The sequence below is a fragment of the Canis lupus genome, chromosome 30 (genome assembly GCF_003254725.2).
Source record: "Canis lupus dingo isolate Sandy chromosome 30, ASM325472v2, whole genome shotgun sequence".
Lineage (NCBI taxonomy): Eukaryota > Metazoa > Chordata > Mammalia > Carnivora > Canidae > Canis > Canis lupus.
Window position 1 is genome coordinate 5,795,262 of NC_064272.1, and position 15,145 is coordinate 5,810,406.

A 15,145-nucleotide genomic window follows, 5' to 3' on the forward strand; every position below is an offset into this window, starting at 1 on the left:
CACACTTTATATGATGGAAGCATTTACAAAAGGTCCTCAGCCTAATGATAGGCATTAGGGAAGATTTTTTGAAAAGTAAGAAATATAATAATATCTATAATAATACAGATAATGTACTGTCATTAGAGATTGCCCGTGTTCACCTTGGAGTCTGTAAGAATTCCTCTCTGCTAAAGCTATGTCTGCTTTCAAAGGTAGAAATCATTTTTCTTCTATTGCTTGGAATCCTTCTCAAGCCTTTCCTTCGCAAAACCTTGATCTGGGGTGAAATATTAGGAGGACTAAGGAATTCCCTCCCCTGCCTTTCCACCTTCTATGTTTGTATTGCTTTATAATATATCTATTATTTATATATCCAACATGAGAGTATCCAACTTTCTTCAGGCAAAACCTTACTTCCTTAATGAGCTTAGTATCTTTAGAAGAAATACATGCATATGATGTAATTTAATTTGTGGGTTGTTCTATGGAAATGTGTGGAGGAGGCTGAGATGCTAGGCTATATTTGAACAAGTCTGTTTCTAGGGAGAACTATACATTGTAAATAGATGGGAACAAAGATTGATTGTTTCAGGTTCTTGGGAGGGATTCAGCCTGCAGAGCGGGGCAGGTTTTGACATCAGGGAGGGCAACAAGGCTGTTAAAAATCAATCTGCATTCTGCTAAAAATTCATTGTTGTAGTATAATGACAAGTGTACAAAAACTGCTAGCTCTTGTTACAGACAAGTACCATTTTGAGATCATAGCCCTTCAAAAAGTGTGCATATGTGTGTGTTTAAGAGTTTGGTAAATACATTTTTAAAAAAAATTTTTAAAAATTTATTTATTCATGAGAGACACAGAGAGAGAGAGAGAGGCAGAGACACAGGCAGAGGGAGAAGCAGGCTCCATGGAGGGAGCCCGATGTGGGACTTGATCCCGGGACTCCAGGATCACGCCATGGGTCAAAGGCAGGCACTAAACCGCTGAGCCACCCAGGGATACCTGAACCTTATTTTTAATAAGGTACCTTATTAAATGTATATTTAATGAACCTTAGCAAAGATATATTAAGATATTTTTCATGTACCTTAAAAAAAAAAACAAACCCAAAACCTAATAGAACTTAGAGATCAGCTTACTTGACACTATAAAGAGCTTCCTCATTTTTATCATGGCTAAATAGTATTGCATTCTTATAAGTGGAAAACTTTTCCTGACAGTGAGACTGTGGTCAGAAAGAGATGTGACTACAGAAGGATGAGAGAGAAGCAATGTTCCTGGCTTGGAGAATGGCCACAATCCAAGGAAGTGGGTGTCTTTTAGAAATTGGATAAGACAAGGAAATGTATTCTCTTCTTTATCATCCTGAAAGAAATACAAAGCTGCTAGCAACTTAAGTATAGCTCAGTGCAGCCCTTTGGACTTCCAGGGCACAGAACTGTATAAATTTGTGTTGTTGTAAGCCACTGTTTTCAGTAATTTATTATGGAAACAATAGAAAATGAATAGGTATATTCTATACATTTTTTTAAAAAAAATTTTATTTGTTAATAAGAGAGAGAGACAGAGACAAAGGCAGAGGAAGAAGCAGGCCTCCTGCGGGGAGCCCAATACAGGGCTCAATCCCTGAACCTGGGTCATGCCCTAAGACACGCCCTAAACTGAAGGCAGATGCTCAACTGCTGAACCACTTATGTTCCCCTATGCTATACATTTTTTTTCTCATTTTGTTACTCCTTTTTTTTACTATGTTGTTTATGGTGTTTTTCCTATGCAGGGTTGTTTTTTATAATTGAATTTATCCTTTTATTTTGTAATGGCCTCTGGATCTTAGGCCTTTCATGCTGTAAAATTATTTTTATTTATTTATTTATTTTTAAAGATTTTATTTGTTTATGACACACACACACACACACACAGAGGCAGAAACACAGGCAGACGGAGAACCAGGCTCCATGCAGGGAGCCCGAAGCGGGACTCAATCCCGGGTCTCCAGGATCATGCCCTGGGCTGAAGGCAGCGCCAAACTGCTGAGCCACCCAGGCTGCCCTGTAAGATTATTTTAAAACTTAACCATTTCATTTCATTTCATTTGAATGCTTTTATCTCATCACAAATTCTGGTATTGTTGGTTCCCTGTCTTCTGTGTTCTGATCTCTTAGTGACAATGACTATTTTTTATAGTTCAAGTCTTCTAACAAAATACTAACAAAGTACTTCAAAAGATGAAATCATATCATCAGTGCTGGTGATTAAAGAATCGGGAGAATTAACAGTGTTGGGTCCAGAAGCAGGAGACATACAAAGTTGTAAGGGTTTTAAACTACTTTGGTAGGTTGATGATACTGTTTAGCAGAACCTAGAGTAGTTGACTCTACAGGGATAGTTTGTGAGTAACCCTTTATCGTTTTTAGATTTTAGTTTTGTTTCTCCTTTTTCTGGAAGACTTCCCTAGATGCCTATGTCTTGGTTGGAAGTGCTTCCATCATATAAGCAGTATGTGCAAGAGCTAGAGAACTGGTACTTAATACTTAGCTGTGGCTAACAATTCTTACTCAAAGTAAAAAGCTATCTCCTGGGTTTATTAACAAATAAATGCAGAATGAGAAATTTAGACAATTTCATAATGCAGATATTTTAACATCATATAGTTGTTTTAATATGTGAAGGCATTATAAAATAGTAATATTTATTGGGCAGCAAACTGTGAGCCAGGTACAATACTAAGCACTTTACTTGGATTTCCTTATTCACTTTTCAAACACAGCAGTAGATAGTTATTATCCCCATTTACAGACCAGGAGACTAGGGGTACGGAGAGCAAAATAATTTAATTTGCTCAAGATTATAGCTTTTAAATGATGCAAATGCCTTTGGAATCTAAGAAGTCTGACTGTTAAACACAATGCTATTAATTGCCATGTGATGCTTTGGTGATTACTGTGGAAAATAATATTTGCTCCAAGTTTAAAATTGTTAATACAAATGAGTAATTCGAGACCTTTATCTTTATAATCCAACTCTGTCTTTCATATCCTTATCTGTAAAATGTTGAAATAGCCTATCTCATTAGGGTTGATGCAGTCAAGTTCTACTATTCTTGGTCTTAGAGAGATTTTTAGAAACATAGATGAGAGTATTCTACTCTGTTGATAGTTGTCACCCTGTGGTCTCTTTATTGTGATAAAATAGAGTACTAACCTTGAGTATGGTATGAAAGACTTGATACAGAAAGGTCCAGAAAGTTAACTTAATATTGGTCCTTAAACATGACATACTTATGTCATGTACCCTCTGTGGAGTGTCATTAGCTTTTTTTCCACGTGATAGACTGCTGTTTAAAACCCACATCAGGGGATCCCTGGGTGGCTCGGCAGTTTAGCGCCTGCCTTTGGCCCAGGGCGCGATCCTGGAGTCCCCGGATCGAGTCCCGCGTCAGGCTCCCGGCATGGAGCCTGCTTCTCCCTCCTCCTGTGTCTCTGCCTCTCTCTCTCTCTCTCTCTCTCTCTCTCTATCATAAATAAATAAATAAATAAATCTTTAAAAAAAATTTAAAAACCCACATCAAATATGAATGTTAGCTATCTCTTATACTTCCCATTTTGTGTTAACATTTCCCACTAAATTTTGAGCTTCTAGGAAGAGATCATAACTTTTAAATTTTGTTTATGTATGAGGCATATGAATAAATGCTTACTGGATAAGTGAATAGATGAATGGGTAGTAATGGGATTATCGTGTGAATATCATCTGCATGTTTTATAGTTGAGAAAACAAGTACTTCTACTGTGAAGTTCTATATCATTGTAATTTACTTCTATTAAATGCTTCCTTTTTAACTCTTATACTCAGCCTCTGTAATAATATTTAATACCTGGATAGTAGTATTTACTTTAAATATACTCTTGAAGACATGGAATGTTTGGTCACTGTAAATATATCCTTATGAAAAAATATAAAGTCTTATTGTACTGAACAAATCTTAAGGGATTCTGGTTTTTGTTTTTGTGTTTTTTTTGGAGGGGAATGGAAAATAGTTATCTTTGCCTCCTGTGTGTGAATTGGTTTTATCTCCTCAGGAAGATTTGCCCTCATCTTTTGTATTAGTTTCCTGTTGGCTACTATAACAAATTACTACAAACTTAGTGGTTTAAAATAACACAGTTTTGTTATATTGTAGTCTGAAAGTTAGACATCCAAATAGATCTCACTGGGCTAAAATCAAGGTATAGTGGGGCTGCATTCCTTTTGAAGGATCTAGGGAATCCATTCCATTGGCTTTTCCAGCCTTCTGGAGGCCTGCATTCATGGTCTCATGACCCCTTTTTGTATCTTCAAAGCCAAGAAGTATAGTATCTTCAAATCTCTGATTCTGACTTCCTCTTCTGCCCCCTTTTCCCACTTCAATTGATCTTTAGTTTCATTTTTGTTTTCTGGATGTTAGTGTATTTCATGGAATATACTGGAAGCATGGTATTTTTATGATTTGCTTAAGAGAGAATAATGTAACTCCACCTAACCAGCATTCAGGTTAACTCATTTATGGAAATATCATCTTCACAAATCTGTAAATTATGGGGCCTAAAAGTCTTTTGCGGAGCATCTTTGCCCTTGCCCTTTAGATAGAATATTCTTAATCTCAGGCTTGTAAACCTCTTGGAAGGGACTGTGAATCCCCCAAATTGTATTCAAATATGATTTTTTTAAAGCTATATATGTATCTTCTTCAGGGGAGATAGTTTGTAGCTTTAATCACAATTTCAGTAGTATCAGTGATTACCCTGAGTCCCCAATTTAAGAACCATTACTGTACAGAACAAACAAAATTACTTGTACAGTTCTAGCTTTTTCTCAGATCTGTTTCCTAAATGTGTACCTTTCTAATTGCCTATTGGTCAGCCATTAATGGTCTAACTGACTATTCTTAAAGTTATCATTTCTGAAATACTTTCCCTTTTTCTCTCCTTTTCTCTCTGTCCTTCTCTTCTTTCTTCTTTCCTGTCCGATCCCAGTGCTCCTAATGGACTTCATTCTGAGAACAGTTTGGTTCCAAGGTCTTAAGTGTTTGTGATTTTTCCCCCTCTTTTCTGCTAGAGACTGCTGATAGTCCCTTGTATCTTTTCTTTTCTCCTTTTTTCTTTCTTTCTTTCTCTCCCAATTTTTAGTTGGGCACACAGGAAAATATAGACTGGAAATATAGACTTCATTTCCCACATTCCACTACAGGTTGTGGTATTGTGACAAAGTGATAATCAGAATTATTTATGTAAATATAGTTACTAAGGTACTTTAGTATGTAAAATTTGTTATAATAACTTCCTCAGTAATAACCATTCTCTCCTTGTTAAACATTTTTCTGTAATTTCAAGCTTTATAATTTTTTTTTGCTTTGTAAGTTTATATATGAAAAATCCTCTTTAGGTAGGAACCTTCTCAGGTAAGGGCGTAAATGATGTATATTGGCAACATCATTGTAATAATTGGGCAGTGTTTTGGTGAAAATATAATTGAGCTCCATTTGAAGTAATGGAAAAGGTGAAATTGAAAAAAAAAAAAGATACACCTAGAAGTGGTAAAGCATGGAAGGGTAGGAAGATTTAGAGGTTGGGTTAAGCTTAGAAATGGAATGGAGGGATCCCTGGGTGGCTCAGCAGTTTGGCATCTGCCTTTGGCCCAGGGCGTGATCCTGGAGTCCCGGGATCGAGTCCCATATCGGGCTCCCTGCATGGAGCCTGCTTCTCCCTCTGTGTCTCTGCCTCTCTCTCTCTCTATGTCTATCATGAATAAATAAATAAAATCTTTTCTTTTTTTTAAAAAAAAGAAATGGAATGGAGAAATTTTCTGGTACAAATCCATATTAGACGAGAGTGGACCCTAGATAGAAAAAGAAATTAATAAAGGTAGGTCTCAATTCACCAGCACTATATACAGCAGATTTGATTGCCATGCCCAGGGGAACAGAAGTCTGAGAAGCAAAGACCAAGTTGGATTTAATTTCTGATCAGTGGTCATGGGCTATACAATTCAGTAGATACATGAATATTTGTACTTCCAGACATGGTGATTTTCAGGACTTTCTTACTTTCATAGGAAGTAGAGAATTGTTTGCTTAAATGATTTTAAAATTAAAATAGGTATGTATGATATCTTATAGAAAGTCACCAGCACAAATCATAAAGGAAGAGAAATACATTTGACCATGGTAGAAGAAAAGCTTTGTTCTTTGAAAGACATTACAAAAATTAAAAAAGCCATAGATCAGAATATACTTATAATTCACATAATTGGCAAAGGATTACCATCTATTATATAGGGAATTTATGCAAATCAGTAGAAGAAAGACAACTCAGTTGAAAATCAGAGATAATATAGAAAGAATGAAGAGAGCAAGAAGGCATTTGGGTCGATGTATATAATAGGCTTACTAATAACAGAGCAAGAGTATTCTATAAGGGAGATGGGAAACTAAAAAGAAGGCCATTTTTAGGCCAAGGATATTTTGTATATTAGAGTGTTGGGGCTTGTAGGATTTTCCATAACTGTACTGATTTGATAAATGTTTTTTCCAATGTGCAAATTTGAAAATGCAACTGTAATAGGCATTTACCATAAACTACAATAATGTACAGTTTTAGAGTTATTCTGAAATATGTATAACACAGTACTGCTATTTCAGAAGAAACCACATGGATCAACGTAAGACAGGCAAAATTTATCTTCGTATTTGGTCCTCTTCTTTTGCCTTTAACTTTACTGAAGTACCAGTTGAAAATTCTAGAAAGTAAAGGGTGGTGACTAAGAATTTTAGATAGTTTAGAACACTTGCTTAACCCAGTCAATAAGTCCTCCTGGCTCTTTCACTGAAATAGATCCCAAATCAGTTCATTTCTTTTGTGTCCATTATTGTCACTCAAGGCCAATCCAGCATTACCTCTCACCTGGACTTCTGCATTAGTTTTCTAATTTGCTGACTATAGGAGAAAGAATATATTTGATACAATTGTTCAGCTGAGATCAGAGATTAGCAGTTGAGATACAATTTAGATTTTGAAGAATATAATGGAAACCCAGCTATGTTTTACAATAAGAGCCTCTAAATTTAATTAGAATAAAAGCTAATCTGAAAAGTGTTTATTATGTAGTCCACCACCACAGGGAAGAATAGAGCTTTAGTTTGAACTGTTTCAGAAAATTATATTAAAGAACTAATTATTGTCAGATAGACTTTTTATAAAAACATGAATCACTAAAAACAAGTACCTTTCAACTAAGTATTAAAGCAGCTCAGGAAAGAAATTGTGCGTTCTTAGCAAAAAGAATAAGTTGTCATCATAAATAGCTGTTGTCTAAGAGTGATAGACTACAAATATGATACACAGAGAGAGTGAAAATCCAGCAAGTTGTTAGCATTTTAACTCCAAGTATTATTTTTATTTATTTTCCACATTTATTAAAATGGGCTTCTGTTTACATGATCAGGGAAAAATGTTTTTTTGTTAATTTGAATAGAATAATACAATTTGGTTCCTTGCTCTAAAGTTAAAGTCACTTTTATCTAAGGAGAGGATGACAAGTACAAATTTTATTATGCTACAAGGCAGATATGACAACTTGTATGAGCTGCCATTACTCTTTAGATGAGGTTACATATTTTAGACAAAAGAGTTAACTACTTTTATTTGGGATGAATACATTTGAATAGATTATAAGGTAAATAGATTGTAAGTAGATAGATTATAGAAAGGTAAATAGATTATAAGAATTAGAAGCACAGGTGAAAAGATTAACATTGGCAGGAAGGAAGGCCTGTCTTTAAAAACAAACAAAAAACCCTGCCCCACACATTTATGGAACAACTTGAAAAATTTTATGGTACATATTCTAATATTAGGTCTTGAAGCTGGAGGCTGTTATTAAATTATAAACTAATAAAGGCTGTGGTGGGGGGAATACAAATTTATTTATATAAGCTCATGGAATACTTTAAAGCTTGAAGGATCAGCTTGAATAGATAAGGGAAACTGACATATTTGGTATAGTTGAAAGCATGAGATTTTTAAAAAGTATATAAATTACTGATCAGCTTTAAAACTTTTTTTATTGTAAAATGAACAGTGAATCAGGCAGCCTTACTCTTCTACCTAAAATGATCTTTGTTTTATTTGACTTTCCTGGAAAGGACAATACATCTCTTCTAGGTGGCACTTTATAAAGTAGAAAATGTAATCAGGGTAGCAAAGCGAATTAATGTTAGGGATACTTTAAAAAAAATGCATTAAAAGTTCTAAAATATTTATAGTATCTTGAGTAAAGCCAAGATAGTTAAGATATAAATTTTATATTTAAATTACTTTTAATTTATAGATATTAATTATAAAATAATTTGGAAGAAACAGAATTGAAGGGAAAATACCTTACTTCACCATCCCAAAAAGCTACCTAAGGTTTTTATATTTTTTTCTAGTAATTTTATTTATGGAGTTTTTTTGTATGTTTATTTTACAAACATTTTTGTAAAATAAAAAATATGCCGAGAAACATTATACAAATTGTAAATGAGAATTAGTGAGATTCAAAGATGAAAAAATAAGGGTCTGTTCTCTAAAGAAGTTAACTACTCTTATACTCTAAAATCAAAATATACCCTGAGCTTCTGAATGGGTTATTTTACTCCTTGGGTTTTCTAAGTCTTGTAGAACCTAGGATAAAATTCTTAAATGTCCCAGTTTACTGCATAATTAGATAAGGAAGAGTCAGGATCTTACAGTAAAATAAATACTTAAATGCTTGTTGAGAACTTGAATTTTGGTTTTTACCCAAGTTCTACGTTTGTGACTTCATTAAACTTCAAAGGTATTGACCTTTAAATGAATGAGTTTATAGTTCACAGACATTTAAGCTGAACCTAATATTTCTAAGTTATGTGCTATGCTTCTGTGGAATCCTTAGGTTAAATAGTTAACAATCCAAACGCCCATTGTCTAGTATTGATTCTATCCCTCCAAGCTGGTTCTCAGTGTAACAGGCTTCCCTGGCTTCTTGGTATACATGTCATACTTATTTATGGTAGAAGTACTTGTTCTGTCTCATCCTAAGATGAGATCTCATCCTCCCCATCCATCCTGGGGAGGATTCCAATTTGATACCTTTGTCAGACCAGCTTTTACACAATGTACTCAGCATAAACCAGTTCTCTTGAGTTGAAGATTGGTAAGAATGGGGTCTAGAGAGGAATCAGGGCCTCTAAATAACTGAATAATAAAAACTTTAGAACAGAACCTGTAAAGCTAAAGACTTGTAGCACTTCCCTTAAAGAATTAGTTTGACTCCAATAACAGAGAATTCTGGTTGACTGTGTACATTTTATTTTTTCCCAGGTCTTTGAATTACCAGGATGATGACTACAATTTTATTTCTCTGTTTTAGTATTAATAATTAGTACTTCTGTATTGTTTATGTGTCAGGCATTGCTTACATTTATTGAAAGTGTATACAGTAACTTTCTCAAGAACAAACAGCTAGTAAGTTGCTGAGCCAGGATCTAACTTGTGAAAATACGACTTTAGACTCCTCATTCAACCACAACATAGTGACACTTTCAAAGTATACAGCTTTCTGATGAAAAACTTTTGTGAAGAATATATAAAGAACTTCTAAAAATCAGTAATAAAAGCATAATGAAAAATGACCAAAGACTTAAAAAGAGGATGGCATAAAAATGGCCAATAGCCATATGAAAAGTTGTTCAACACCAGGAGTTATCCAGGGAAATTGGTATTAAAACCATAATGGGTTACCACTGCAGACTCAATATATGCAAACTCACTACAATGAGTAAAATTTAAAAGACTGGAAACACCAAATATCAGCAAGGATATGGAGCAACTGAAATTATCATGTATTATGATGGGAATGTATAATGGTAAAACCACTTTGGAAAGCAGTTTGTTAATTTCTTCTGTAGTTACACATACTATCCTGTTAACCCATCAGTTCCATTCCTCTAATTAGGAGAAATGAAAGCAGTTGTCTATAAAAAGACCTTTACAAGAATATTTAACAGCTTTATTCGTAATAGCCGGCAACTAGGAACAATCCAAATGCCCATCAACGTAAGAAAGAATAAATGAATTGTGATGTATTTATTCAGTGAGGAAACTATTTAGCAGTAAAAAAAAAGTGTGAACTAATACGACAACATAATGAGTCCAATAAGTCAGACAAAAAGGGTACAAATGGTGATTGTATGATTCTGTAGATACTGAAGGCCCATAACAGGCAAAACTAGTTATTTGTTAGAAACAGAACAGTGGTCATCTATTTGATGAGTAGGAGGCTTAAGGGGATTTTTTGGAGTCATGAAAATGTTCCATATCTTGATTGTCATGTTGGTTATGCAGATGTGTACATTTGTCAGAATTTGTTGAATTTTATATTTAAGATCAGTATATTATTGTATGTAAAGTATAGCTCAGCAAAATAAATATGGAAAGCGGGAAAAAAAAAAAAAAAGCTAGGAGGAGATTTTAGACAAGGACTAGGACAACAGAAATGAAAGCCAGCATCCTAACACTTTGAACATGCAAAGACACTAAGTAGCATAGAACTATTATATAGATCCTCAATTGATACGCACATAACCAAGATAAGTTTAAGCTATAGTTAATATAATTTTCTAAGAAGTCATCAAGGTACACCACTTGTAGAAAGGATTTCATTAATATTATATTAAAAGTTTGGAACTAAAATACTTAGATGTCATTAATCTAGAATATTAGTTTATGTGATGCATTTCTTAGATTTTACATAAAGAACAGTTGTGGTTAATATTGGCTAGAACTAGAAAGTGGTCTCTTTAGAGTCTGTTAAAAAGAGAGCATGAAGAGTTTCTATAGATGAATCTGCTTGATAAGTTCGTGAAATAAAACATTTGTCTCTATATGATCTGTGATTAGAAGTTGTTAGAAGAAATAGGAAATGTGGCATCTGCACTAAGTGTGTTTGTTTCAGCATTTTATTTATGGTCTAGAAATGTTAGAAACGTAGAGATGTCACAATTAAATGTGCTAAAATACAGCAGTGATTTGTCTTGGTTATATTGCAACAGGTGGACATAAATAGACGTTTGATGGTGGTCTATATAGTTTTACAGTATTTATCTGTGGGGATCTTTTATTACTTATTCCATGGCAATCACATGTGCTTGAACTACTCAAATGATGAATTGAAACACGAGATCTGCAGTCTTTGATTGTAAGGTTTGTCTTCAAAATAAAGATTAACCTTTTAAGTTAGTTTCTGGTTCTTTTACCTCTTTTAAGTAGGTTACTTTGTGGACTATCAAGGAAATAGGAAACATTTTAGTTACCACACATTAATTAATGTCTTTGATTTCTCAAATAAGACTGACAGTTTGGCTGTTTCTTGTTTATGGGAAACCTAATTTCTAATCTTTGCATCTGTTTTAGTAATAGTTATGCACGAGTGCGAGCTGTGGTGATGACCCGGGATGACTCAAGTGGTGGATGGTTACCACTTGGAGGGAGTGGACTAAGCTGCGTCACTGTCTTCAAAGTCCCTCATCAGGAAGAGAATGGCTGTGCTGACTTTTTTATCCGTGGAGAGCGACTCAGGGACAAAATGGTAATAATGTGTCTACTGTTATAATTTTAAGATTCTATAGGATGAATTATCTACTTAAAGTTTGATTAGTATACCATTAGGAAAATGATTTTTGCCCAGGATCAGTGATTATGTTTCTAAGCTTTTTTAATGTTAAAGACGGAGAAATATGCCTCTTTCTTTCCAACTGGTACTCATTAATATGTATGTGTTAGAAGGAAGGTGCATTTTTTTAAAAATTAGGTTTAATGCATGAATAGTCCCCCCAGCTATTAAACCAGCTACCCTCTGCCTTTCCTTCTTTCTCACTACCCCCCAAGACTAGTGGCTGACAAACTATATTCCACTGGGTATTAGGAAATACCCAGGCCTGCCACATGTTTTTGTATGACCCATGAGTTAAGAATGGTTTTTACATTTTTTAATGATTGAAAAAAAAAAAAAAACTGAAGAAGAGTAATAATTTTGTGACACATGAAAATTACATAAAATTCAAATTTCAATGTCCATAAATCCAGTTTTATTCAAACATAACCTAGCTCATTCACTTCCATTTTATCTGTGGCTGCTTTTATACTATAATGACAGAACTGGATAGTTGCAGCAGAGACCATAAGTATCTGGACCCTCATGGAAAATTTTACTGGCTCCTACCCTGGACTCTGTTTTCTCAGGTTCTTTCTCTTAATTCTCTATTAATTTAGTTATTCTAGGCTTATAAGACTGATTGCCAGCCTAGTTTTTACACTACTATCTTCTACTCAGATGAGTATTTTCTTCTATCCATGTATTTTAAAATTTGAGTCTAAACTTTGATAGTGTTAGGCATTTACTCTCTTTTAATTGGTGTAGAAAGCTCTTTTTTTTCTTTCATTTCTGAGCCTCCCTCAAAAAAACTCAACTGTGATCATACCTGAAAAGCTGAGTAATGTTAATGTCATTTTGCATCAAGCAAAAGGAAAGCATGCATTTCGAAGCAAAATGAGAGTAAAATGCCAAGAATTTCCAAGACTCTTGAAAATAACTAGAATTTCCTTTCAATGCACAATTGTGGACTAGTTTGTGAGCCCACTTAGCATCAATAATGTTATTCTATTGAAAATGTGTTTTAAGTTCCAAATAATTCTTTTAATACACAAACGTTTTAAATAATTACTTTTAATTCTGGTTTGGTTTCTAGTTATTTTTTACTACTGAATCCCTTTAGTTATTTAGCAAGTTGCCCGACTTGCCTATGCCCCAGTTTCTGCCTCAGTTAAATGGGGAGTTACTGTAAATGCTCTTGAAAGCTTTCCAACTCTGTTTTTTGAGTTTATGATGCATTCCTGATAATGTCTCTCAATTAACCAGAATGTGGTTTTAGGATTGTAGGAAACCCCAGTTGAAGTCATAAGTGTATATAATAAATTTAACCTATCATCTCTAAAAGTTTAAATATTTAAAGGTGGTTTTGACCTTGCATAAGATGGTGGATGGCATATACTAATGCTTCTTTAAATAAGCCATATAAACTTTTAACCAAGAACCTATGGTCACCTCCCTTGGAATTTATGCTTGTCTGAGCTCATAATAACGGGTGTTGTTGGGGAAGTTGTAGATTTTAGGAACTGAGTGAAATAGTGAAGATTTAAGGCATGTTTTAATTTAGGAAAAAAGAAGAGAGGTCAAAGATGGAGAAAGAGTTGGAGAAAAAAGCTTGCTAGAAAAAGCATAAATACAAAGAAATGATGACCTTGATGTCAATTAGAGAAAAGAAAATCAGAGTGAAACAGAATATTAATTACATTAATAAAAATGGATAGTTTACTTTAGGATAGATAATTCAATACAGGATTAAATCTGCATTAACTAGGAGTGAAGTTGGTCAGAGAAAGCTCAGATTGATTGATTGATGGTTGTTCAGAGTGTGGCTTTGACATAAAGCTACTGAGAATAAAACTGGGATTCAGAAAGAACACACAAAACTTATTTCCTTATGTCAGGACTTAATTTGAGGCCGTAACCTAATCCTAGGGTATAGAGTCATAATAATAGATTAACAAGAAAATAGGTTTTTCTGAAAGAAGCACTGACCTAGGAATCAGAACATTTGTTTCACCTGACCATTTCACCTAGAGGAATCTTGTTATTTTTGAGACAGGGATGATAAGTGTATCTCTGTATAGACATTAAAGGAAAATCACTTTCAGTTGGAAGTTTGCCACTTAATAGGGATTAGCTGTAGTAAAGAGTTTTAGAGTTATGGGGACCTGTGTGACCAAAGGCAGAGGAAGTAATGCATGGATATAAATTGAAAATAGCAAAGTTTTGTGGAATCTCAAGACAAATGGGACAGGGACATTGAAATAAACAGATTATTTGGCCCCTTCTCCTGGGTAATACACATCTGACCAAGATACTTCTAAAACAATAATAGAATTGAAGTATGTATCTTTTTCATTATCACCACATTTTGGGATCATTAATATCCTTATCTGTAGATATTTTTATTGCTTGGTTTTATTTAATCCACTTTTCTGGATTCTAGTTTCATGATTTATCAAAAAAAAAAAAAGTACTTTATGACTATCAAGTCTGTAAGCTTAAAAATTCTTCCCAGGTTAATGATGGTTGACTTTAAAATCTTTGGTGAGTAAACTGCATTTTACTGTTGTCCCTATGTAATAGTTAATCAACGCTTGGTAAACATTGTGTTCTGTACCCATTTTTTATGTTACATCTTAGAATCTTCTACCTTACATGAATTCTAGAAATGAAGTAACATACCTGCCTTTCATACCCCATTAAAAAAACTTGTGTCCTTTAAGAAAGAATCAGTAATTAGTAATCTGAGACCACTTGTATAGTTAATTAAAGAAATACTAGGTAATATTTTAAAGAGTATGCATAGGGACGTCTGGGTGGCTCAGTGGTTGAGCGTCTGCTTTCAGCTCAGGTCGTGATCCCAGAGTCCTGGGATCGAGTCCCGCATCAGGCTTCTTGCAAGGAACCTGCTTCTCCCTCTGCCTGTCTCTGCCTCTCTCTCTGTGTCTCTCATGAATAAATTAATAAAATCTTAAAAAACAAAAAAAGAATATGTATAAGTCAGAATACTGATTTCATTAATAGTAGTGAAGAAGAAAGATGGCTTTTCTCAAGGGTAAAAAACACTTTGGTAGAAGATTTTTTTCCAGCATTTGATTTACATTTACTTGTACTAAAAATGTCTTGTTACACTTCGCAAAGGGTTATATTTCACCTTTTTTTATGAGAGAGCATGAATAAAGAGCAGGCTGATTGGGATTTTTATCAGGAAGGTAGCATTTTGTGTAATTAGGTCAGTACTCATTCATTCATTTATTGGTTCATTCATTCAGACAGGTTGGAAGTTATTTACTATGATGCATACCTATAACTTGCCTGTTTTTATGATGCTTACAAAGGTAGAATTTATTTCTCAGGCTACCCTTTCATACTCTAAATTAGAGCTTTTCAACCTGTGTGCCATGAATAGGTTAAAGTGGCTGGAGCCTCTAGACTCCTTGCCTCTTCACCACCAGC

General features: G+C 34.3%; 1 protein-coding gene across 3 annotated transcripts in view; it reads left to right on the forward strand.

Moving 5' to 3' along the window:
- The window catches only part of SPRED1 (sprouty related EVH1 domain containing 1), a 121,109-nt gene that overhangs the window by 49,798 nt on the left and 56,166 nt on the right, over positions 1 to 15,145 (forward strand). For 2 of the 3 annotated variants that reach the window (XM_025473244.3, XM_025473246.3), the window contains exon 2: positions 11,452 to 11,626. In XM_025473244.3, coding sequence (XP_025329029.1) covers positions 11,452 to 11,626 — 175 coding nt within the window. The remainder of the gene's footprint in view (positions 1 to 11,451; positions 11,627 to 15,145) is intronic. The other variant, XM_025473245.3, reaches the window with a different exon arrangement.